We start from the raw sequence: 27,551 nt of genomic DNA on the forward strand, positions 1-27,551 counted from the left end.
CCCGCTGAGTTACCCCAGCATTTTGTGATTACCTCCTATTTTTCTACTCTTGTACTTAAAAGTATGATTGTGCTTATGTATAGTAAAATCTTTACTGAATGGTATACACATTGTTTTTACTGTACCTAGGTACACGTGACAATGAAGTACAATCGAATCATTGGACGTGGGTAGCCTACAACCCAATGGCATGAATATTGAATTCTTCAATTTCAGTTCTATCCCACTCTTTCTCTTCTACACTGCATATCTTCCTTCCTTATGAGATTCCACCAAATGCACCCATTTTGTCTCTCCCTCATATTACCTGGTCACTCTCCAACTTTTGTCCTCACTCATTTGCCAATCAACGCCTCCTCACCTGGATCCTTCCTTCGCTTGCCAGTCCTTGGCCCAAACCTTCTTCTCGCGTCTGCCCTCCATGACACTAAACGTCGTGTCCATTCCCCTCCGACACCTGCAAGGCTCTCGTGTCTCCGTGTACCTCCTCGGCGTGTTGCACGCCACCGCAACATCTCCAAACCTTTTTTTTTTGTTATTGGCAGAACACTCCAGTGACATTTGCAGCTGGCCAAGAGTGCCGGCGGCTATTTAAAGAGTTGCTCGTCCAATTGCCAACTGATTATTTTCCAACCGCGGAGATGTGGGTGCGTGGTGGGGAGTAAAGAAATTGTCAGCTCAAGTTGCTATATAGTTTATTGATTGCGGAACACGCCGACTTTAACCCTGTTGATGACGCAGAAGGTAGAGCTCTGCTCCGTGACGGGGCAAGCGGCCAACCGTCTCCAACACACACGGCGGGAGGGAGGGAGGCGACGGTTACTGGGTGACGCAGGCAGCTCTCGAGCTCGGCGGGCGTGGTGACGTGCGACCCGTCACGTGAACCGCCCCCGTTTTAAACGGCGTCCGAGCTGGCGCCCGGCTCTTTTGTGATCGCGAGCGGCCGTGGAAGGTGAACGTTGCTGGCGCGAGCAGGGTGAGTGAGGCGGGCGGCGTGGGCGTGGGCGTGTGGAGAGAGGAGAGGACAGGACATGAGGGTGAGGGAACTGAAGCGGGTGCAGTTCTGACGAAGGCTCTCGACTGCATGAGATAGCCCAGCTGTTGCCGGTTGTGCAGTAGCAAGCAGAATATCCGAAACGTCACCCATTCCTTCTCTCCAGAGACGCTGCCAGCCCCGCTGAGTTACTCCAGCTTTTTGTGTCAAGCTATGGTTGAATGGCTGAGTAAATGGGCCAAATGGCCTACATTTTCTCCTATCACTTATGAAGTTATTAACAGCGGGGCGATGCGGGGTCCCGGCGAGGCGGAGGGAAGCAGGACTTTTACAAGCACACAATTATTATTATTATTATTAGCGCACTTGAATGTAGGAGTAGCTCTGTAGGTCAGATGGCATTCCTGGGGAGAGCGAATAAGACGTTTCGGGTTGGGACCCTTCTTCAGACTGGCGCAGTTGTCGGCTGCTTGCACGGACAGTACAGACTGGTACATCTTGCATCCACGCACACGCAATTTATCTGTGGTGACTGGCAGCAACTCTACCCTTTCCGCACTTCCCGAGGAGTGATCGATTTGCCCATACCCGGGAAATGTTAATCCCCACCACTCCCTTCTTAGAGGGAGGATTCCAACGTGGCTAGATTATATGCATAAGCATTGTGTTACTCGCCTTGTGGGGGAAAAACGAATTGTAAATTTACCTGTAAGTATGTAAATATTTCAAAAGTCGGTTATGGGTGTCTTTTTAAGTTACATTGATGCTGGTTGTGCAATTATTTGGGAAAATGTCAAAAAGTCAAGACTACAAATTGATACATTTTCAAGTGTTGTATCCAAAATCCACAAGCCACGCTGAAATGCAGCAAGAAGCAGTTGATTGGCCTGCGCGGGTTCGGCCTCCCACCTCACACCAAGACTTGCCAACATGATCTAAGGAACGTTTTGCTCCCATGACAGAATCACATGCAGTGCTAATTATTTACTGAAGCATTGGGAATGGTGGTAGGCATTTTAGACATTTTAACAATGATAATAATAATATAATAATAATAATCTTTATTGTCATTGTACAAGACAACGAAATTTTGTTGGAGCAGTCCTCCAGCTGCACAATATGAGTATAACAATACGTTTAAAAAAGAACTATTAAAAAATGAGACTATAAACATATAGGAGTATGGGTGGGTGCGTGAGAGAGAGGGGGGGAATCAGTGTGGGAGGGGGATAGAGTTCAGTAGTGTCACAGCTCTATGGTAGAAGCTGTTTTTTAGTCTTGTCGTGCGGGTGCTCAGTGACCTGTATCGTCTTCCTGGGGGCAGGGGGGTGAAGAGGCAGTGTCCAGGGTGTGTGCTGTCTCTAATGATGCCCTTGACCCTCCGGATGCAGCGGGTCCGGTAGATGTCCTCCAATCTGGGTAAACGATGTTTTGGTTTGTTCTGGTGGGTCACAGTTGTACAGTGGATAGTTTTTCTTATTCCACACGTTCATTGCTGTGCCATCTGCCCTGAATTGCATAGATCCAGTTTAGAGCTGCCTATCTGTAATGGGCCTGTCCCACTTGGTGATTTTATTAGGCAACTGCCAGTGACTGTCATAGTCGTAGCGGGTCGCAGAAAAACTGGCGACAACCTACTTCATCCTGGCGACAACCTACGACAATACCTACGTCAGAAGTCAAGCTACGCTCATTGGCGTCAAGCCCACGGTTGACGAAAATTTCTCAACATGTTGAAAATTTAGCGGCGACCAGAAAGACGCTACGACTTCTTGAGCGACTGAGAACATGTGGCAACAAACTAGTTGCCTGTTGTTGCCTAAAAAATTGCCTAAGTGGCACAGGCCGATAAAGTTCCTGGGTTCAGATAAAGTTGTAGGCAGGACTTTTGAGTGCTGGGTTTTATTCTTATCAGGTATTTGAACGTTCAATTTGGGTTGGAGTTACTTTGAGGAAGGTTAAATGTGATTCCAGCCTGTTTACAAATACAATACAAAGGATTGTAAAACTTGAAGCATGTTACTGCATTCTGATATTTTGCAATATTTGTGGTATTTCCAAAGAGGAGTTGTGCGGTGATGAACAAACAACCTGGTAGGGGGGTGTACTGGGAATCCATGTATCATGACTGACATAAATTCCATAGATGAGCTGCATTGTTGTGTTCAGTCTTACCTCTAACAGCTTAGTTGTGTTTTTCTCATTCATTTTGTTGTTCATCGAGTCTGAAAGTATACAAGCTATCTCTAAAGAGCTGATAATGTTCAGGGGGAGCTTTTGGGGTCAGGTTTACCCTTGATATTGGCAGATTGAATACAGCATAGCAAAGTGTGCGGTCATGCGCTTTGGTAGGAGGAATAAAGGCATAGACTATTTTCTAAATGGGGAGAGGATTCAGGAATCGGAGGTGCAAAGGGACCTGGGAATGCTGGTGCAGGATTCACTAAAGGTTAATCGGCAGGTTGAATCGGTAATAGGGGGGTTGCACGAAAGGTCACTGGGTCATAGGGCTCGAATAACGGAGCCGCTAAATCCAACTGGAAGACATCCGTCACTTCCGGTATATGTTATTAATGCTAGAAACGCGTACTTTCCTATCTGTTAAAAACTGCCAAAATGTTGAATTTTTGCGCTGAAAAAAATTGTGGAAGTCGGGGTAAGTGTGAGAGACATGTACCCAACTTTAGAATTCCAAAAGTGATGTGAAATGAAGGTATAGAGAAGCGAGAACTGAAGTGACTACAGCAGCTAAAGTGCTTGGTAAACATTGAAAATATTGGGGATTATCGCATTTGCACACTGCATTTCATCAAGTAAGGCATTATTTGTGTTTTTTCTGGATTCCTTTGGTATCAAAAAATTCTCAGAAGTGATAAATCCGGCTGTAAATTTTTCTTCGGATGCGTTTTCATTTTGTATGTAAAAACCCACGAGAACCATGGGCGATTAAAAAAAATTACAGCCAGATTTATCACTTCTGAAACTTTTTAGATGCCAAAGGAATCGAGAAAAAACACAAATAATGCCTTAGTTGATGAAATGCAGTGAGAAAACGGCCAATGTTCGCCAAGCACTCTGGCTGTTGTTGTCTCTTCAGCTCTCGTTTTTATCTACCGTCATTTCTCCTCACTTTTGGAATTCTGAAGTAGGCTAAATGTCTCACACACTTATCCCGATTTCCATAATTATTTACAGCACAAAAATTGACTATTTCAGTGGGTTTTAACGGGCCCGCTACGCTGGAAACAATGGTAAGTGCCTACCTGCAGTACATCGCGTGTAATCCATTTGGAGTAGTCTAGCAACAGTACGGGTCATGGGTCGTGACCCGACTGCCGTGAAACCTCCCTATAAGGAAGGCAAATGCAATGTTAGCATTCATTTTGAGAACACTGGATTTCAAAAGCAGGAATGTAATGCTGAGGCTTTATATGGTCAAATTGCATTTTGTGTATTGTGAGCAGTATTTGGCACCGTACCTGAGAGGTTGTGCTGGTGTTGGAGTGGGTCCAGAAGAGGTATACAAGAATGATCCGAGGGATGATTGGGTTAGCGTCTGAACTCTGGGCCTGTGCTTTCTGAAGTTTAGAAGAATGAAACTCATTGAAATTTTCAGCATAATGAAAGGCCTGGATAGGTTGGATATGGATATGATGTTTCCACTTGTAGGAGAGTTTAGGACCAAAGGGCACAGCCTCAGAATAAAATACCTTTTAAAAATGCGATGAGGAATTTCTTTAGCGAGAGGTTGGTGAATCTGCGGGATTCATTGCTACAGTCTGCTGTGGAGGCCAAGTCATTGGGTACTTTTAAAGCCGAGATTTACAGGTTCTTTATTAGAATTCTATCTATTAAGAGTGTCGGGTTACAGGGAAGAATGGGGTTGAGAGGGAAAGATAGATCAGTCATTGTTGAATGTCACAGTAGGCCTACTTGGCAAAATGGTCAATATTCTGCTCCTATAACTTCTGAATTTATATTGTGAAGGTTGAAGTTGTTGAGATTCTCATTCACTCTGCTTATACTGAGTTCAGTTACACATTTTTACTGCAGAAGACCCCTTTCTATACACATTTACCACTTTTATGGAGACATGTTGGAATGATGAGCAAACCACTGCGCAGCAGGAATTTAGAGGGTCAGGCAACCTGGAGGAATGTGAATGAGATTCAATGATGTATTCCGGGATTTGGCCAGGGAAACCAATCCAAGTTTGTCCAACCTCTCCTTGTACCTAATATGCTGCATCCTCTCCAAATTGCCACATCCTTTCTGTAACGTGATACAGAACTGTGTACAATATTCCAAATGTGACCGAACCAACGATTTACAAGCTGCAACGTGACTTTGTGACTCTTGTCCATAAAGCTCTAATTATTGAAGGCAAGTGTAAGAGCCATTTAGCTTAAGTAAGTTTATTATAGCCACATGTCTAGTTACCTTTAATTGTTATCTGCCTGTGTTAATGTGGGTGGAGTTATTTACGTAGTCTGGGCATGTTTTTTAGCCAGAGGAGTCTAGCGCAGGCACTCAGATTAGTTTTGGTTTTGATGTCGGAGCCATGAGATGATACAGTTTTCTACCATGTCTGCAACACATTATCATCATGACCACGAGCATGATTGGGACGACAATTAAGAACGGAAGTTAAGAGTTATTTCATTGTTCTGTATTTCTACAATAAAGAAGCTATTAATCAACAAACTATGTTTGGAAGATTCATCATTGCTAACTCCAGAGTGTTGTGACGTGAGATTACTTTACCAATGGTCTCTGACATTAGTGGCTTAACGAACTTTGGATGCTTTAAAAAGCTGCCACTATAGCACGCATGTCATGTGCCTTCATTACCATTCTATCTACTTGTATTACTACTTTCAGAGAGCTGTGGACTTTTATCCCAAGATCTTTCTGGACACCAATGTGTACAGAGTACTCTGTGTACTTGATTATCGCATAGTCTTTTATTTGAGTGGATGACACATGAACAAAAGCTTTTCATTGAACTTTGGCACATGTAGCAATAATAAACTAACCTAAACAATGCTGTTAAGTGGTCAGCCATAAACTATACCTCTCCCAATATTTGACCTCCCAAAGTCCAAGACCTTGCCTGGATTAAATGCCATTTGCCATTTCTCCCCCTTATCTAACTGTTCTATATCCCTGCTGTACCCTTTGATACCCGACTTTGCTGTTGCACCGCCAATTTTTGTTGTCTGCAATCCTGCTACCAAAGCATCTGCATTTTTGTCCATGTCGATTTCCTATGCATCACAAACAACAGCATCTCTGCGGTACAACACTCGTCACAGATCGTCAGCCAGGTTAACACCTTTCCACAACTATGCTCTATCTACTATGGGTAAGCCAGTTCTGAATCCAAACAACCACGTCTTCAAGGACCCAATGCATCTTTTTACCTTCTGTTGAGCCTACCTTGAGGGACGTGAAATGCCTTACTAAGGGTCCATGTAGACGATATCCAGAGCCATGAACTCATCAAATCATTAAGAAATGACCTGCCCATTACAAATCCATGTTGACTGACCCTAATTAGCCCACTCTTTCAAACATGAGTAAATCCTGGCCCTATGAATCATCTCCAGTAACCCCTTGCCATTAATATGAAGCTTACTAGCGTACAATTTCCTGGAGTATCCCTATTTCCCTTGTTAAACAAAGGAATAACTTTGGATATTCTCTAATACCTTGCATTTGGCAAGAGAGGATATGAGGCTGCGTGTCAAGTCCCCAGTAATATGTCTCTGCGGATTTATCCACCTTGATACTTGTCAAGAGACCCAACACTGCCAACTTCTTGATCTCAAAATGCTCTTACATTTTAGGGCGGTAATGTGGCGGCACCGGGTGGTGGGCCATGTGCTATACATAACCATCAGCTCCTTGGGGGGGGGGGGGGGCGTCACGTGTCCAGGTGACGAGTGGTAGGGGTCACGTTGTTGTCACGGGAGCCCCTGGGGAGTATTTAAGGGGTTAATCATGCACACACTGGGTCGGTGAGTGAGGAGAATTAGTGTAGCAATAAAGGACAGTATTTTCGGACAAACTACGTGTCTGCCTTGTTCTTTAGCGGACAACTCCGCGTCCCCTACATTTGGTAACCCCGACGTCCAGAACAGATATTCTTGAAGAAAAATGCGCCGCACCAGTGCCCAACCCGCCACCGCCGATGACGACCAGGCCCAACTCAGCGCCGTCGTCCTGAAGCTGCCGACCTTCTGGACAGCCCAGTCGCAGGTATGGTTCCAGCAGGTTGAATCGCAATTCTTCGCTCGCGGGGCAACCAACGATGAGACCCGCTACCATTACGTGGTCGGCGCGTTCGACCAGGAAATGGCTGGGCGAATAATCCCCTTCCTGCAGGATCCACCGGTGGCCTGAAGGCGCTGCAGCTCCGTACCTTCGGCCTCAGTTGAATGGAGCGAGCGGCTCGCATTTACAACATGGGCAGGCTCGGCGACCGGAAACCATCGGCCCTAATGAGCGAGATGCTCTCGTTCATGGACAGCCACCACCACGGCATGCTTTTTGAATATGCCTACCTGCAGCAGTTCCAGACGACATCAGCCCTATCTTCGCAGGGGGAAGTTTTGAAACTGCCCGGGCTCTTGCGGAGCGTTCAGACAAGCTGTGGCTGGCCAGGTGGCCGGAAGTGGGCTTTATGCCTGTCAGTGGCTCGTTTGAAGCCGGCCCATTTGTACCTAGGCCGTCGCTGTTGAGGGCGTCTGCCGTCTCGGGTCCCACCTAGTTCGTCCTTACCAGAAAATAAACCTTTGCGTGGGGACGTACGTACGTCCATTTTTGTACCTCCGGTTCTGGAGGGGTGTAATATGGTGGCACTGGGTGGTGGGCCACGCACTATACATAACCTTCAGCTCTTGTGGGGGGGGGGGCATGTTTCCCAGTGACGAGAGGTAGGGGTCACGGTGTGGTCACAGGTGCCCCTGGGGAGTATTTAAGAGGTTAATCGTGCACACACGGGGTTGGTGAGTGAAGAGAATTAGTGTAGCAATAAAGGACAGTATTTTCGGACAAACTTCGTGTCTGCCTCGTTCTTTAACGGACAACTCGGCGTCCGCTACACAATAATAATTTTGTTATTCACCTCTTTGGTGAATACTGAATTTCTACCTCTGACTCCAAGTATAAATCCCCTCATTTATATTTGAGTTGTCCTACCCTCTCCCTATGTACAAAATAAAATCACTTGGGATTCTCTTTAATGCTAATGCATGCAGGGTTTTGAAACATTTACCTTTTTCATCAACAGATAATAGTGACCTACTGATTATCTCCAGCAGATTGTTGCATCAAACCTTAGCATCTGTAGTCTCTTGTGCCTACTGTTCAGCATTTTCAGTGGCAGACATCATTCAGAATATTGTAAAACTCATGGTTGAGTATCAGGTCTTTAAACGTCAGATCATGATGAAAGCAGGGTTGTGTGCTCTTGAAGCAATGATGTTTATTTGAAAGCTGGTATCTTAGGTTGGAGATTAAAATGCTGCAAATCTAAAACAAGTTAATCTGGTCAAAGTGAATGGGGAAAATATAGACAAAATGTAAGCTAGTCTAAATAATATGTTGTGAATTTCAGAGCAAGAGGTCAAGCCTAGCAGGTAAAGCTGGATATTTTCTTCACTCGAAAAGAGAGAAAAGAGGCAGAATCTGACTACCCTGACACCTTCCAAACCCATGGCCTTGCCACTGAGGACAAAGACCAGATGCATGGGATCATCTCCTATCGACATCACTCCAAGTTGAACAGCAATGTGCCGTAAAATTATATCGATTCAGAGCTGTATTTGAATCTTGGGAGTTTCTCCTTAATTGATCTGAGGGAATAGCTTTGCCAGAAAAATACTGGATGTGGTTTGAGAAATGAGCTCTCCACCTTCAAGGGCAGCTGGAGATGGGCAATAAATAGCATTTCATGCAAAGCCAAGGTGTTGAAAAATAAATAAAGTAGGGGTAAAAACAAACTGTTGAGAGTGCTTCAGGCGTCAAGTGCTTTGGGACTGGACAACCACCAACTGTTACAGTGCCATAGCTTTGAGGCACAGGTTGAATGTAGAGGAACAATTGCACATAGGAATGAACAGCAAAGCTTGATTTCTTCCTTGGTTGTGACATCTTGCTATTTTGTTGAAATAAAGATATGCAACAGTGTGCACTGCATTAAATTTTAATAGAAATGTGCATTTTCCCTTTTTCATGCAATCCTCCAAGCTTATCCTTTTATATGTGCAGTTTTGAATCACTGTTTACTGATCACATATTACTATTTGCCTCAAACCTTTACGAACAAAGTATCTATGTGGCCCTGCACTAACTTAACTGGTTTACGAGAATAATACAGTAAATACAATTTTGGTTTATGGTTTTGTGAAGGGGAGGTCTTGCCTGGCAAATTTGCTGGAATTCTTTGAAGAAGTAAATAGCAGGGCAGTCAAAGGAGAATTTGTGTTATTTCCCTAGATTTTCAGAAAGCCACACATGAGGCTGCTGATGAAGATAAGACCCATGGTAAAAAGGGCAGATACGAGCATGGATAGCAGATTGCTGGATGGCAGAAGGCAAAGATGGGCAATACGGGGGGCTTTTCTGGTTGGCTGCCAGTGACTAGCAGAGTTCCGCTGGGGTTGCTATTCTTCACATTGTATATTAATGATTTGGATGAATGCTTTGTGAGAAGAAAATAGGTGGAGGGGCAGGTAGTGTAGAGAAAGCAGGGACTCTGCAGAATTACATGTACAGGTTGGGAGAGTGGGCAGAGAAGTGGCAGATCGAATATAGTGTAGCAAAATGTGGAGTCATGCATTTTGGTAGTAGGAATGAAGGCGCAGAATATTTTCTAATCAGGGAGAGAATCCAAAAATCGAATTGCAAAGGGACTTGGGAGTACTGGTGCAGGATTCCCAAGAAGTTAATCTGCAAGTCAAATTGGTAGTAAAGAAAACAAACTCAGTGCTATCATTTATTTTGAGAGGCCTCAGCATAACAGATGTAATGCTGAGGCTCTATAAGGCACTGGTCAGGCCACATTTGGAATATTGTGAGCAATTTGGGGAACCATATCTGAGAAAGGTACTGGCTCTGGAGAAGGTCCAGAAGAGGTTTACAAGAATTATCCCAAAAATGAGTAGGTTAATGTATGATGAGCGTTTGTTGGCACCGGGCCTGTACTTGCTGAAGTTTAGAAGAATGAGGGGGGACCTCAGTGAAATGTACTGAATAGTGAAAGGCTTGGATAGAGTGGACGTGGAGAGGATGTTTTCACTTGTGGGAAAGTCTAGGACTATAGGTCATTGCCTCAGAATTAAAGGATGTTCTTTTAGGAAGGACATGAATTTCTTTGGTCAGAAAGTGGTGGGTCTGTGGCATTCTTTGCCACAGAAGGCTGTGGAGGCCATGTCAGTGGGTATTTTTAAGGCAGAAATAGATAGATTCTTGATTAGTACGTGTGTCAGGTTATTGGAAGAAGCCTTCGCATGAGAATGGTGTTGGGTGAGAGAGATAGCCATGATTGAATGGCGGCATAGTCTGAATGGGCCGAATGGCCTAATTCTGCTCCTTTCACTCATGACGTTATGACCTTATTTCCAAGTAGCTTTTGTGTGAAAAATAAACAAGCGTGTGAGCAAGGTAAAATTGCAGAATGGATAGCCAGCTAAAACTACAGTGCCCTCCATATCTCCATAACTTCAGATTTGAGTCTGCAATCCAGTGCTAATGCAGAAATCAATATCTATTTATTTATTCCAAATCAATAATCAGATTTAATCTGTGAACAGTATTCCCAGCACCAATGCTTACATGATAACACATTCCACTTCCAGCAATACAGTGCCCTCCATAATGTTTGGAACAAAGACCCAACATTTATTTATTTGCCTCTGTACTCCACAATTTTGCAATAGGAAAAAATCACGTGGTTAAAGTGCACATTGTCAGATTTTAATAAAGGCTGTTTTTATACATTTTGATTTTACCATGTAGAAATTACACCTGTGTTTATACATAGCTCCCCATTTCAGGGCACCATAATGTTTGGGACACATGGCTTCACAGGTATTTGTAATTGCGCAGGTGTGTTTAAATGCCTCTTTAATGCAGGTATATGAGAGCTCTCAGCACCTAGTCTTTCCTCCAGTCTTTCCATCCCCTTTGGAAACTTTTATTGCTGTTTATCAACATGAGGACCAAAGTTGTGTCAATGGGACTGAGAAACAAGAATAAAACTGTTAGAGACATCAGCCAAACCTCAGGCTTAACAAAATCAAAATGGTTTGGAACATTAAGAAGAAAGAGAGCTCTGGTGAGCTTACTAATCGCAATGGGACTGGCAGGCCAATGAAGACCTCCACTGCTGATGACAGAAGAATTCACTATAATAAAGAAAAATCCCCAAACACCCGTCGACAGATCAGAAATACTCTTCAGGAGTCAGGTGTGGATTTGTCAATGATCACTTTGTCAGAAGACTTCATGAACAGAAATACAGAGGCTACCCTGCAAGATGCAAACCACTGGTTAGCCGCAAGATGCAAACCACTGGTTAACCAGGTTACAGTTTGCCAAGAAGTACTTGAAAGAGCTACCACAGTTCTGCAAAAAAGGTCTTGCGGACAGATGAGACGATGATTAACTTATACCAGAGTGATGGCAAAAGCAAAGTATGGAGGAGATAAATAACTAACCAAGAGGCAAAGCACACAGCATCATCTGTGAAACGCGGTGTTGGGGGTGTCATGGCCGCTGAACATACTGGCTCGCATATCTTCATATGCTGATGGTAGTAGTATAATGAATTCTGAAGTGTATATCCTATCTGCTCAAGTTGAAACAAATGCCTCAAAACTTTGGCCAATCATTCTACAACAAGCCAATGATCCCAAAGCAATAAAGGAGTTTTTCAAAGCTAAAAAATGGTAAATTCTTGAGTGGTGGTATGTGTGTAAAGGCAAAGATCATGTTCCTCAAGACAATTGACTCGCAAGCGCATGATCTCAGTATCACCAATGATCAGGTTAAATAACTCTAAAACAATTGAATCGCAAGCGCATGATCTCATTATCACAAACAGCCAGGTTCTTCAAATGAATGACGAGGTTCTGTTGCATCATTATCACAGATGCAACAGAACCTAGTATTTTCCCACTCAACGCTGTAATTTTCAACTAACTTGCACAGCTAACTCTAACTAACAAACTCATCATACACGCTGCTGTAATTTCAACATGGTGAAACCAAAATGTATAAAAATGGCCTTTATTAAAATCTGACAGCGTGCACTTTAACCACATGTGATTTTTATTTTCTATTACAAGTCTCAAATTGTGGAGTACAGGGGCAAAAAAATAAATGATGTGTCTTTGTCCCAAACATTATGGAGGGCACTGTATTGCTGGAAGTGGAATGTGTTATCTTGTAAGCATTGGTGCTGGGAATACTGTTCACAGATAAAATCTGATTATTGATTTGGAATAAATAAATATTGATTTCTGCATTAGTACTGGATTGCACAGTCTCAAATCTGAAGTAACAAACATGCTGCAGGAGCTCAGCAGGGCAAAAAGCATCTGTGGGTGGTGAAATAAATTGTTGATGTTTCTGTTTGGAAACCCTGCTTCAGGACCAGTAGTGAAGAGAGAAGATGGCTAATGAAAAGAGGAGTGTGGGGGGGGGGGGGGGGGGGGGGGGGGGGGATGATGGACTGAGACTGAAGAATGATGGGCAGATGAAGTTGGGTAGAGGATGGTTGGTTGTGAAATGGAGGCAACAAGAAAGGGCAGATGGAACCAGATAGAGTGAGGAAAAGGTGAAAGTGGAAGCATTTATAAGGATGAGCAAGAACACAATGGCCACCAGTGCTGGAATTTGATAAGTGAGGTGGTGATAACGAGAACCACAAAGAGAGGTGCAGGGCAAATGGAACCCAAAAGGGTTCCCAAAAGGGGGGGGGGGGGGGGGCAGAGCCACAGGCGAGGATGATTAACTGTAATGGACAATCTGACTTTTATGGTGGGATTTCCTCTTTATGTTGGGCCACACCCTGACAGTGGTGAAGGGTGTGGATGGGCAGGTCAGTGTGGCATTGAGAAGCGGAGCTAAAATAGCATCCAACCAAGAGGTCAAGATGGTAATTGCGACAGAGCATAGTTGTCGAGTCTGAGCTTGGTTTTGCCGATGTGGAGGAGGCTACAGTGGGAGCACTAGATGGGGTTGGAGGGGTTCACTTGTTTGTTATTAGTAAGAGTTTACAAGTTGCATGGCACTGAGGATTAAAGCACTTAGAGAATTATATAATTGGCAGATAAATTTCAGGAGCTGAGTTTGAAATTTTGAAATTTGTTAAACTTAATGTGGCTTCATGAGAAAAATAAAACTAGAGAATAGCAATGGAGTCTGGGAGTAAAAATATACACATTACTATAGTTCTGGTGTCATAAAGTAAATGTCTATTTTTTCAAATGTGTTAAATAGGCTAAAATGTGCTAAACCTCTATTATACTGTTGGATTACACAAACTAGCGTAAAGTTCTTATTTTCATATTGCATGGAAATGGAGCATCAAAAGGATGGTCAAACTTTTGCAGAGATGGTTTCAGAAATGACATGTTGTTGCATTTTAAAAGGAAGAATTGGCTGGGTTTGCCTTGAAAAGAGATCTGGGTAACTTAGAGCTAATTTATCTTTGTTTGTTTTCTCTTACCTCTGCAAAAGGTTAAGTGTATTTAGATGTTAATGTTATACACAATATGGAAAAAGTTCTCTATTCTGGGTAGTACCTGTGCATTTAATTGAGTTTAGGATTATTTTATTACATTATTACTGTAGCAATAGGATTGGACTTTTTTAGAAAATATGGTATGAATTACTGAATTATTGTATGAATTCAATTTAATATACATTTTTATCTTTCAGCAGGAAAGAGGAACAGTTAACAATGTTATCCCGATTCTCACGTTACATAAATTCCAGTGGTTCGGTTTTGAAGCAAAGAATCCAGGCGGTGACCTATTTTGGTGCCACGGAAGCTTCATTAAAAACTGACAAGTCAATCACTCCTGAAGAAATTTTTGCTCGTGAAGAAAAGTATGGCGCTCATAATTACCACCCCCTGCCTGTTGCGTTGGTCAGAGGAGAAGGTAAGCAATTCTAAATAGTAGATAACTACTACATCATTGTACAAATTATTGAATAATTCTGAGAGCTTTAGAGTTAAATGCAAATAGTATTCTAAGTTGGCAGTTGAAATGGATACGATCAAAGAGTAGACTATTGAGGTCATATTTGATTCGGTCATTTGATACAAGATCTAATTTTTACTCATCCACCTTGAAATACCATGACATGCCTCTTACCAGCAAGCAATTAGATTATATCAACTTGAATTTTGTCTTCTCTATTCCATGTGCAGTTTATTTAATGTATTGGTGTGCACCAAAAATTTCCTGAGGTGGTTTCGAAACTTTTGTTTTGTACTGCTAGATAGTCATCCACACCCAAAACGTGGCAATTCTGTAATACTTTGAATCATCTTGAGATTTGGCTCTTAGGGCTAAAGGAATCGAGGGATATGGAGAAAAAGCAGGAACGTGGTACGGATTTTAGATGATCAGCCATGATCATAATCGTAATTTATTTTAATTTTGCGACATACGGGGAAGTTGGTTTGCCATACAGTCGTAACAAAAAAGGAATAAGACACACAACTACATAAAAATTGGCATAAGCATCCATCACAGCGGCTCCTCCACGTTCCTCACTGTGATGGAAGGCAATAAAGTCTTATCTTCTCTTCTCCTTTCCTCCTGCGGTCGGGGGAATCGAACCAACCGGAGCCGGCGATCCAGATCCCACTTCGGGGTGATCTAAGCTCCCGCATCGGGGCGGTCGAACTCCTGCGGCTTGGAGTTCCCGAAATCAGTGTCTCACCGGAGACTGCGTGCTTCACAATGTTGAAGTTCGCAGCTCCCGCAGGTTAGAGCTCCAAAGGCCGATCCCTGGCAAAGGGGTCGCCCGCTCTGAGATGATAAGTCCACAGGCCAGCGGTTTTGGAGCCCTAGGTGTCCGAAACAAGAGGCCGCCAGCTCCACGATGTTAGGCCGCCGTGCCAATGGAGATCTCCGTCGAGGAGAGACAAGAAAAGTATCCCGCACCGCCCCCCACATATTACAAACTCAAAATAAACTAAAACATACATTTTACAACAAACTAAAAACACAAAGAACGAAAAGACGAAGAGAGACCGTTGCCGAGGCAGCCATCGTGCGGCGCCCCTTGGTGGATATTGAATGGCGGTGCTGGCTTGAATGGTTGAATAGCCTACTCCTGCACCTACTTTCTATGTTTCTATAGTTTCTATGTTTCTATCATGCACATCCATATGACTATTTGCTAGATCATCTGAGGTTGCATAGTTTATATTTTGCAGTCTTGGGTCTTAAATTGTCAAAAACAAAGATCGACTTTACTCTATTTTGGCGATTGCATTTTGGCAACACAAACTAATTGTATAAATCTCAAGATGATTCAATTGTATATTTGATCATCGTATAATATTATGATTTATAGTGCCCCTTGACATGTAACAAACTGCTTGGCAACATACAGCAGCTATTTTAACATTTGTGCAGTAACGTAACTTAATGAAATTTCCATATTAATCCCCCCGCTCAAATTTTGTGCAAATTATCTGGCTATAAGCGAGTTTGGTGTTCCAAAAAACGCAAGGATTCGTGGGATTTGTCAAAGGTCGAACGCTATAATTTAAAATCGATTGGAGTGCTGTAGGTCTTTTTTTTTGTCTTAAAAGGCATCAATCAATGTGCATTTTAAGCCTTTGTTGCTAAATTAATTCTCTTGTTAACAGTAAAATGATCTTAACATTTTAAGTAGAAACGTTTAACAATTAAAAGTCTTGATTAAATCTTGCAGGAATTTATGTGTGGGATGTTGAAGGCAGGCGGTACTTCGACTGCCTGAGTGCTTACAGTGCTGTGAATCAGGGACATTGTCATCCAAAGATTATTGCTGCACTTAAATCACAAGCTGATAAATTGACTCTCACTTCACGAGCTTTCTACAATAACGTACTGGGGGAATATGAAGAATATATTACTAAATTGTTCAACTACAACAAGTTGCTGCCGATGAATACAGGTATGTCTATTAAGCATTTACTGTTATTTTTACAAAGGTGCGGATTTCTTCAAATTTATGTTGTTTCTTCTTTGGTATTGTATTTCCAATTTGACAGACGCTAACATAAAAAAGTTCCACGAGGTGAACATTTTTCCGCCCAGCATCACCCAAGAGAGAATTAAGAAAAAATACACCTCTTCGAGTTCTTCATTTTTGTGATTCTACCATATTCTACCATAATTCTGTTTACTGATACATGTAAACTGGTCCAAGTTCATTGTGTATTTTGGTTACTGTATTGAACTGTGATTATGTTAAAGATTTCACTGGCAGCTTAAGATCCAGAATTGTATCTTTCTTTGCCTATCACTGCTTGAAGGTTGGTGACCTGCCAATATTGAACCCTATTTTTGTTGCTGATTTATACTGGCCTAAGTTCATTATATTTCTAGAAATGTGTACTTTAGTTACTTTATTGAACTGTGATCATGCTAAAGGTTTTTCAGGTAGTTTATGCTCAAGAATGTTTCTATTAATACCGTTATTTTTTTTAATGATAATTAGTGGAGCTGATTAATCAAACCTACCATGAGTAATGGAGTCAACATTATAAACTGACACCCAGACATCTTTTCCGTACAAACCAGCATTTGAAAGACCATTGGATTTGATGATTGCTGCAGGCATCTGCCTGATTGGGGAACAGATCCTTCCCACAAGTCGTCTCTCCCCATCACTACCATCTCCTACATACCCAATATTCAGGTGTTGGAATGAGCTGTGCAGAGCTGGAAAAGCTGAGCGGGTTCCCTCACTCATCACTCAGTCATTGAGGCCAGCTGGTGGCTACTCTTTCTTACTTAACAGCTACTTCTGTGATCCTCTCCAGCAATATTTTAGTTCATTTCTGATTTCCAAACAGTTCTGGTTATGTACAGTTCTTGGGAATAGAACCTTGTTATAATGTGGGGACTTTATGTAAAAAGAGTCTTATTGCTGTATAAGTATTGATTAGTGATTCAATGCCCATAATGCAAGTTGGAATTCCATTATGGATTTGCTATCCTCCGAGTGGAATGGAAAATAAGCATGCACCAGTATAAGAATAAAGATCATAAACTGCCGACATGTAGTGAAATTGAAAGGCGGGTAAATGTACCTTAAAATTTGGTAATATTTTATTATATCTATTTCTAATTGCACTTTTCCTCCTGTTTACCAGAATTATGAATTAATTTGTGTTTAACTTCAATTTGTTTTTGGCAGTACTTTTTAAAACTTTGAGAACTAATTTTATTATTGTAGGTGTAGAAGGAGGAGAAACTGCCTGCAAGTTGGCTCGCAAATGGGCATATGAAGTTAAAGGAATTCCTAAATACAAAGCAAAAATCCTTTTTGCAGGTAAGATGTGAAGAATTAATGTAATATATATATTTAATAATCTTGTTCCTCTAAATTACAGTTATCTTTATTCAAATCTCCTGGGTGCCAAACTGTTGGATCTGTGTAAAATCAATGCTTGGGTTTGAGGGTTTTAAATTCTTTAGGATTTAAATAAATAAAATCTGCAGTTCTCTATTGGCATAATGATGCAAATATTTCTTACTCGGTTATTTTGTTTATTATTTTGATTCTCGTGATATCCTTAACTTCTTAAAATTTAAACTTTATTTCCACCCTTCTTCAGCTGGCAATTTTTGGGGTAGGACTATATCTGCCATTTCCAGTTCAACAGACCCCAGTTGTTATGAAGGATTTGGCCCGTTTATGCCTGGGATTGAAATTATTCCATACAATGATCTGCCAGCAATCGAGGTATTGAAAGTTGAAATTACATTTGTTACAGGTGATATCTTGCTTTAATTCTGTTTAAAATTACTGTGAGCTGTTTCCATCCATTTCTCCAGCGTGCATTCCAAGACCCGAATATGGCAGCTTTTATGGTGGAACCCATCCAGGGAGAAGCCGGTGTAGTTGTTCCAGACAAAGGTTATCTTCAAGGAGTGAGAGAATTGTGCACAAAGTATAATGTGAGTTAAAAGAAGTAGTAGTATTGGAGTATAAGTTTGCTGAATTTGAACAGGGCATGCTTTTAATATGATTGTAATTGAATAGGTCCTATTCATTGCGGATGAAGTACAAACCGGACTGGCTAGAACTGGTCGCAGATTGGCATGTGATCATGAAGGCGTTAAACCAGATATTGTTATACTTGGAAAAGCACTCTCTGGGGGAGTATATCCTGTGAGTAATGTCTTACATGATTTTTGCATAAGTATCCTTGAACAGAGTAGATTTTGTTAGCACATATGTCACTTTCCTTGAGGTAGAGGGCATAAACCAGGCGATTATAAATTACCCCGCTTAGCATCTATTGACAAATTAGTAGAATCTTCTAGGCTAATAACTGAATTGCCAAAAAAAATGCATGGCTGGAGAAGGGCAACGGTAATTTGCCTTTTTTTCTTGAATGAATGATTAAATAAACAATGAAATGTCTCAGGTTAAGTTTTGTGGATGTCCAGAAAGCTCTCATGTAACCAAACATTTTATGGCCTTTCATAAATAATTATTTAAATTCATGGAATTAAGGCAAATTAATGAATAGATTAGAAAATTGGCTGATTGACGTGAAACACAGTACGGCAATATTAACTTGCTTAAATTAATAAAATTATGGCCTGATAAGAATCTGAGCCACAACTGTTAATATTTTTAACTCTGATATAGAAAATTACTTATCCAAGCTTGCTGATGCCACATGGGATGGGGGAGACATTATGTGCATGGGAAATGACACCGTTTACAATTTGGGTCCAAAAAGAATGGAGCTGTGTACTGCAAAGTTAGACGTGATGAATAAGAAATAAAAATAAAACCGGAAGTGCAGTTACACAAATCATTAAAATGTCATGAAAAGTGAAAATTCATTCAACCATCCATGTTGTCCAGCAGACTGGAATGCAAGGGAGAAGTTGTTGCAAGAGCGCTCTCATAAATTTATCTGGATTACAGGCAGTGCCGTACCACCAGTTGCCAGGAAATCAGTAGTGGACCTGTAGTAAGAAAATATCAGTTTCTTCAAGTGCATTGTATTTTTTCACAAATCAATTGAATACAGGTCCAATACTGATTTTCCAGCACACTTGGTTTCAGAGTTTTGCCATGTTATCCATTTTGTCAGACCAATGAAGGTCACAGCATTGGAGGGGGTTGAGATCATCGTTGAAAACATCTACGGGCACGGTGCCTTACAATGCCATGTACGACAGTGATTGCAATTTCTACTGAAGTGTGGATGACCGTTGGCTCACTAGGAGCTCATCCGCGTTTGACATGTCTTGTTTTTGGTCCTGCTAGGGATCCACAGCCCCCTCCTCACCTCCCAAACCAGGTGGGGGAAGACGGTTTAGTCGCCGACTATCCGACCATGGAGCAGGTAGCACGGGATTACATGGTACCAGTGGCGGGGGGCACTCCCCCTGACCTGACCTGAATTGTACTGAGGTACTGGTTTCCAAAATTGGCCGCAGAAGTTGTCTAATTAGAACGGATGTGCAGCTCTGCCTAGGCCAGAGTTCCAGAGCCTCAGTGCAGGGGGCAGGTAGTGGAAGGTCTAAAATTTCCACTAACTGCAACCTCTGGCAACCACCTTCAACTAGCATCGCAACCGGCTTCAACTAAAAAATTACCGATTTTTAAAACGGCAACCTATTTTTAGTCGCGGCCGTTTTTTAATTTTTTTGAAATAATCGCCCGGAACATAGAAGAAGCGGAAACAACTTTCGATCATTAGGGAGACTGATGAAAACCTCTGGGAACCGCATGGAAACCTTGGGTGGGGCACAAAGTCTCCAGAGGTTTCCGTTCAGGTTTCCTAAGTGGGACAGGGGCATAAGGATGCGGACTGGGATTCCATCCGGTTCAGGGCTGTCGCCTCTCTTTGATTTAAAGCTTATATAGTTTAGTAGCAGCTAAAAGTTTGCATTGATTGTGATTATCCTTACAATATAATTTTGCTCCAAGAAAGATGTAGCTGACAATTAAAAATTGCCGATTTATTTTTCAGATTTCAGCTGTTTTATGTAATGATGAAATTATGTTGACCATTAAGCCAGGTCAGCACGGGTCTACATATGGTGGCAATCCATTGGCATGTCGCATTGCTATTGCTGCCCTAGAGGTAGGTCTCAGAAATAGGACGTTGGTTACAGCAATCAGTTTTAAAACCAATGCATGTCCGATTAATGTAATAAATTCCACCTCCCTTATTTTATCCCAATGACTTCCTCTGGTGGCTGTAATATTTCATGAAAATGGATTAAAAGAAAAATAAGTTTATCACAGAATTTATAAACCTGCAGGTGGGCATGGGTGGTTCACTTTGCCAAACAAGTCAAAATTTTTACACGGCGTTATCCAGTATTTAATTTCTTGTCACACACTCATCTCTCTCCGCTGCCATCGGGTAGAAGGTACAGGTGCCTGAAATCTGCAACATCGCAGCAATGCAAGAATTTCATTGTCCTATCTGGGACACATGACAATAAACTCTCTTGACTCTTGACTAACTCCTTTGCACAGAAGCAAGCTCCAACCTATCCCATCTTTCTCAAGGCTAAAATTTACCGGTCCAGGGAATGTCCTTGTACTTCAGTACAGTTACATATCCCTGTAATTTAACAACCAGAACTGTCTGCAGTACCTTTGTTAATATGTATGCAAATCATATAGATAATATCTGCTCTTGCGTTCCATGCCCAGGTAATGATAAAAGAACAAGATATGCTTTCCATTATTATATCGACTACACTGTTCCCTTTTAAGATTCTGACTCTGTTCCTTCACACCTCTCCCTCTATTCCCATTGTGCATGCTCGTATGTTGTTGCTCCTCCCAAATCTGATCTCAGTGTTTGTCTGTACTTTACTCATGTCTGCATGGACTTTCTGTGCTCCATTGGGTTCAATAACTTAGGCTGCAGAGGTGCAGGTATTTCAGAAACAGGATTATTTGCAAGGAGGTTCTAGGCTACGGGTGGTAGTTCCTCAGACCCTGACATCTGAGATTCTGACCTTTACAAACATTTGAAAGAGGTGTGGTTAATTAATTTAACATGTTTTTAATTAATATCTCAAAAGAATTAAAATCTAAAGCGGTAATGATATTAAGTTAAAGAACAAACTATAGTCTCTGAAGAAGGGTCCTGAACCGAAGCCTCACCTGTCCATGTTCCCCAGTGATGCTGGCTGACCCGGTGAGTTACTGCAGCATTTTGCCTTAAAAAAAAAAAAACAGCATCTGCAGTCCCTTGTTTCTGCTATCATTCAATATGCAGTTTTTCATTCTGTTCGCATTTCAATAAATGGGTTCATGCATCATGGCTGGTGTAAGGGTCTTCCTTATAATAAGGGTCACCCATTCCTTCTCCACAAGAGAGCCTACCCCTCTGAGTTACTCGTGCATTTTGTGTCTGTTTGGTTTAAAACTAGCATCTGCAGTTCCTTCATACACACTAAACTTATGAATTTGTTTTTTTTTTCTTTTGCATTTCTTGAACTAAAATGTAAAGGTCCTTGAAGAAGAGAAACTGGCAGAAAATTCAGAAGAAATGGGAATGCTCTTTCGAAGTGAGCTGATGAAACTGCCGTCAGATGTTGTGACTGCTGTGCGAGGAAAGGGATTATTAAATGCGATTGTTATTAAAAATACAAAAGGTACAAAATGGCTGTGATTTCTTGCTCTTTTACACCACAAAAGCCTGCAAAACAGTGCAGGTAATAGGAGACAAGATTTTTGATGGTGTCACAACAGGAAAAAGGAGCGGTACAATTAACATTTCTCCAAGACAAATCATTTTAATTTCATCTCTAACCATTTATTGCATCTGTGTTCAAGAGATCATTTCTTAGTCATTACGTTGGGTCCTTTGAAAATATCTCTACTTGTTATTCTTCATGATGTTGCTATTAAAGATGTGTTGGTCATTAATCTGGAGCTGGTCTCTTGGTCTTCCAGGTTTCTTCAATGGGATCTGGTTTGAACATTCTAATGTTTTGCCTTTGTTCCTTGTTATGTGCAAGAATAGGGGCATGAACTTACTGCAGAAAACAGAATATTGTAGATGCCATTAAAGTGCTCTACTTTATCTCCAACACAATCCCCCACCTCATATGTAGCAATGTTACAAAATTTTGCGATATTAAAAAGCAAGCCTGCAATTTATCCCATCAGATAAAGCACATAAATAAGTTTAATTTGACACCTAATTCACTTCCATATCTTCAGTATTAAAAAAGTTATGGCCATTTTCATACTCGGAAATTAGCATCTTGTTCCCTATTGATTTTCCATTGACTTAACACAAAAGCTGTGATCGAGGACAGTGAAATGGCCATAACTTTCTTAAAAATTAAGAGAACTGAAATAAATTTTCAGTTATTATAGATTGAAGCATTCTGAAACAAATATGAAACAATCTTACTTGGATGACCTGAAATTAAAGCATATAATTAGTTAGTTACCCAATTGTAGCTAATTCCAAACTTCAATTACTAGATCTAAACATCTATCCATTTCTTAAGAAAAGATTAACATTTTTAAATAGCCTAAGTGTCCAAATAACATTCACAAAGAATTCACAATAAAACATGATTTTAAAATCTCATTTATATTAATTTATAGGCCAAATGAAAGGAATTTAGTGTTCAATTGCTGTATATTAATGGCCATTTAAATCAGCTTTCGAGTGGGATCCTGTGGAACTCTGTGGCACGCGCTGGTTTAGAAAGTTCCCATTGCGGTAGATTTGTACCCCAAATGCCCAGAAAAATACTGCGGGATTTAATGGGGCCCCAAATTAGCTACTCGCAACATTAAACTTTATATAAAGGGATCTTAAGAAGCCCTTTTTAATGTAAAAATAAACAACCTACTTTCCGTTGTCCGCTGTATGAGATCTGTCCCGTTGTCGGCGGACGCGGGTTTAGAGGATAATTTTTAACTTACTATAACAACTAAATTAACCATTATAGTTTAAAAATAGCTCCAGCGAACCAACGTCCCAGCGATTTTTCGTCAGCAACTAAGTAGGCTGAACAACCTCGATTTGAATAGCCTAGGGAAAATCGCGTTTTAAACCGGCCCCCTCTCAACGGCGCCATAATCATGCACATGGACTGGGACAGATCTGCAGCGACGCTGAAGGTAGGTTTTGCAACATATCTAACATATGCTCTCTAAAAACATACATTAAAAGACATACCAAAAGAATTGAAGTATCCAGAATGAAATGACATTGGCTAACAAGCTACAAACAACTAGAAAATCACAATTCTAAAATCTTTTTGGCCTTGCCATCAAACTCGGTTTAGTGATTCCATTATTGTGTTGCTTTGACCAAAGTTGTCTGAGATGTAGTTGTTGAGAAATGATAAAAGTTAAGTGTACTACAATGACTTTGGATACATTTGGGGAAAAAAATCAAGTTTATTCAACTTTTATTTCCTGTTTCAGATTTTGATGCCATGGATGTTTGTCTTCGTCTACGAGATAATGGGCTGCTAGCTAAGCCAACCCACGGGGACATCATTAGACTGGCACCTCCTCTTGTGATCAAAGAGGAAGAAATACGAGAAAGTGTGGACATCATCCAGAAGACAATTTTGTCATTTTGAAGGGGACTGAAACTTGATGTGTGTGCTTTCTTTTCAACAAGGTGGTATTTCTTGCTCATTGTACCAGGGATTTATTTGAAGCTGCAGATGTTTTTCAACCCCTTCTCAAATAATCATACTTAAGAAATTTAAATTCAGTGAAATAATACACTTAGTTTGAACTTTTGGTGAGATTGTAGTCTACTTACTGCCTTTAACTATCCAAAGATTCTATATAGTCATCACTATGGGATTTAAAAAAAAATGTTTTTGCTTTGACCAGGTTATTGAATGATGTAACCCAATTTACACACATCATTCTCTGAAACTTTCATTGACATAATGCAAGTTGAATCATCCGATGGAGAATGTTATGCATTTTTTTGGTTTCCATGCTGCTAACGTTTGGAAAATGAAATGTTTCCCCATCGCTGTCATTGAATCGGAGCTTTAGCTTCTGTGTTCACAGTCTGCAATTTATCAACAGTCAAAATTGAATAAGTACATTTATAGCACAACTACAAGGCTTTTCAGGGTAAATGTGTAATTATTATATTTTGAGGACATGACTTCAGCATGGAAAAGATAAAAATGTTGTCTGGAAGCAGAAATGGAATCCTGTCTTCAACATCACACTTCAGGATCAGAAAATGGTGGATTGGATGAAGTATGATGTGATTACCAACATATGCTATGTAAATATAGTTTGGATGCAATTAAGTTATCTAGATTTTGATCCAGTGTGCTTGGCTGATACCTCTGAAGTTGTGACTTGCTACCTTGCTGAGCACTCATTGCGGTGAGCTGGTATATTTTTAGGATGCATCTGAGAATCTGTTACATAATTCTGTGCAGTAAATGAGATTATGTTGACCCTATTGAATTCTTCTGTTCATTAGAAAAAGCCTTGGATGCTACTGTAATGATAAACCAAGGTTTTTGTTCAGCTGTACAAGAGCAAGATGTATATTCTTGTAAGATGCTCATTATGCAATATCCTTGGTTTAATAAAGTATTTTGAAAAGGAGTACTTATTAATGCATCATTCAATTATTGATCAGTCAAACTCTGTCCCATGCAAGACTGATTAAGATCTTGTCTATAGGCATAACATGATAGTGAGTAAAGATCTCAGATTCAATCGTGGATTTCCATTGTAAGCAAATAGCCTTCACGTCATAAATGTTTAATGAAAAAAAAAAGTTTAAATATGTTGAAATTTGTTATATTTATGATGTGACAAATGATTGGGATATTAATAATAATAATAATTTTTATTGTCATTGCACATAAGTGCAATGAGATTTGGTATGCAGCTTCCATCCGATGTCATAACTTAAATAACTAATAAAATCTAGATTTAGATACCCCGAGAACATGGTTTGTAAAAAGAACATTAAAACAGTAAAACGGTAAAACAGTTCCAACAGACTAAAGTGCAGATGTGCCTGTGTGACGTGACCATCCGAGGGAGTCAGTCCATAGGGGTGGGGGGCACTCAGCAGGGCCGGTTCAGAGCTGCTATAGCTCTGGGAATGAAGCTGTTCCTGAGTCTGGAGGTGCGGGCGTAGAAGGCCTTGTAACGTCTGCCGGAGGGAAGTAGTTCGAACAGTCCATTACAAGGATGTGAGGAGTCTTTATGGATGCTGACGGCCTTCCTGAGGCACCGTGTGTGGTAAATGCCTTCTAAGGCTGGTAGCGGTGTCCCAATAATCTGCGTTCTGTGGACGACATGCTGAAGAGCTCTCCTCTCCGCCTCCGTGCAGCTGAGATACCACACAGAGATGCCATACGTTAGTATGCTCTCTGTGGTGCAGAGGTAGAAGGTTGTCAACAGCTGTTGGGGCAGGCCGGTCTTTTTTAATGTTCTCAGGAAGCACAGTCGTTGCTGTGCCTTCTTGACCAGCGCAGTGGTGTTGGTGGACCATGTGAGGTCCTCTGAAATGTGTGCCCAGAAACCTAGCTGGACACTCCACACTTTCTCCGTAGATGGAGATTGGAGCGTATTCTCCATTATGTGACCTCCTGAAGTCAATAATCAGCTCCTTGGTCTTGGGGGTGTTTAGTGACGAGTTAGTATTTTGTCAAGATATTTAATTGGAACTTGATATTTCATCACATAACAGAATTAGTCTGAAGAAGGATCTGGGCCTGTAACGTCAACTGCCCTTTGTATCCCCAGATGCTGTCTGACCTGCTGTTTTCCTCAGCACTGAGTTTTGCTCAAGATATCAACATTTTGCAGTCTCCCATGTGTCCAATCGTTTCATAAATGATTGGTCGTATAATGCAACAAAAATGCCAGATTGACCAGCTTTTCAATTTTCTTTATTTTGTCACACTGGGCTTTTGATACTTGCATGCCGATGTTTATTTACAGCAAGCAGAAAATGTTGGAATTGTTCAGCAGGTCGTTCAGTATATGGTAGAGAAAATTTTAATTTTAGATTGGCCTTTTGTTTGATGTCTACTAAAATGGTCATTTGTAATGTTTTTCTCTCCGTAGATTTTCTGTTTTTTAATTTCAAGGTTTTAGATTATTTTACTTTTTGTATTCTAGTGTCTCACTTTTGTCTTCAAAGTGACTTGTGACATACTTAGAACATCAAACTGTACCGCTCAGGAAGGGGCTCACAATGTCTGTGATGCTAAATTAATCTCTGCCTGCATGTGATCCAAAACCCTTCATACTGTCCATATTTATGTCCATTTAAAAAATCTCGTAAGTACCATTGTATCTGCTTCCAGCAGTGCCCCGGGCAGCATATTCCAGACATCTGACGTGCTGGGTAGGTTTAATAAAAACTTGTCCCCCACCTCTGATTTTAGAGCTGCATCCTCTTATCTTTGACATTTCAATCCTGGGAAGAAGGTTTTCTCAATAAATGCTGTACTTTTACCAAGTCTCCCAACCTCTGATGCTCCAGAGAAAACAATCCAGGGTTGTCCAATCTCTCCCTATAGCTGGTACACTTTAATCCAGCAGCATTCTAGTAAATCCTAGCATCCTCTCCAAAGCCTCTACATTCTTCCAATAATGGGGTGACCAGAACTGTACACAACGCTCCAAATGTGGCCAAACCAAGGTTTTATCAAGCTGCAACATGACTCCCCGACTGATTAAGGCAAGTGTAACATACGCCCCCTTTACCACTGGATGTCGAGGAAATTGACAGGAAAATTAAAGGAAAAACGGGGACCGAGTTTCGCGTTAAGAGGCTTTATTGCATTATATCAGGGAGAGATGGCGGCAGCCACTTGCTTACCCGTCCTGTCTGCAGCAGAGTTAGCCGACAGCCAATGCAGTAAACAACTTTTTTGTTAGATACAATTAAATGAAAATATACTCGTCCTTGGCTTTATGTTTTCCTGTTATTACTATCTACAGCATGGGTATTAATTATTTCATTAGTCAATATACTTTTATGTTAATCTTATTCAGCAACGGATGGTTAATACAAGTCAAAAAAAATACAAGGGCATTTTGACATTATTCTCTCTCATCTTTCAAGCAGACCATTGCCCTCTCCCTGAGCCAATCATAAGCGCCCATTGCAATGTTTCTGTGCTACTGGCAGGGGGCACGGGTGGTCTACCCAACTATTGCTGTTGTGTTTTGTTCATGAATGCCTCGTATTCCCAGGCAATAAACACATTCTAGTAGATATCGTGCCTAAACCTGTATTGCTCTGCAGCTGGTCGAAATGCCAATTGCCACATCTGCACAC

At 41.2% G+C, this 27,551-nt stretch overlaps 1 protein-coding gene across 2 annotated transcripts; it reads left to right on the top strand.

The window, feature by feature from the left end:
- The first annotated feature begins 822 nt into the window (after positions 1 to 822).
- oat (ornithine aminotransferase) lies at positions 823 to 24,850 on the top strand. Of its 2 annotated transcripts, none has more exons than XM_055646755.1 (10): positions 823 to 976; positions 13,946 to 14,169; positions 15,962 to 16,186; positions 17,474 to 17,569; positions 17,856 to 17,983; positions 18,076 to 18,198; positions 18,284 to 18,412; positions 20,238 to 20,351; positions 21,741 to 21,885; positions 23,684 to 24,850. In XM_055646755.1, exons 2-10 carry the CDS (start codon positions 13,968 to 13,970, stop codon positions 23,842 to 23,844), a joined length of 1,323 nt encoding a protein of 440 aa, XP_055502730.1. In that variant the 5' UTR covers positions 823 to 976; positions 13,946 to 13,967; the 3' UTR covers positions 23,845 to 24,850. The 2 variants fall into 2 exon arrangements, with proteins under 2 accessions (XP_055502730.1, XP_055502731.1); XM_055646756.1 differs by having other exon boundaries at positions 842 to 976; positions 13,949 to 14,169.
- Positions 24,851 to 27,551: the final 2,701 nt, after the last annotated feature.

This window comes from Leucoraja erinacea, chromosome 15 (assembly GCF_028641065.1).
Source record: "Leucoraja erinacea ecotype New England chromosome 15, Leri_hhj_1, whole genome shotgun sequence".
Lineage (NCBI taxonomy): Eukaryota > Metazoa > Chordata > Chondrichthyes > Rajiformes > Rajidae > Leucoraja > Leucoraja erinaceus.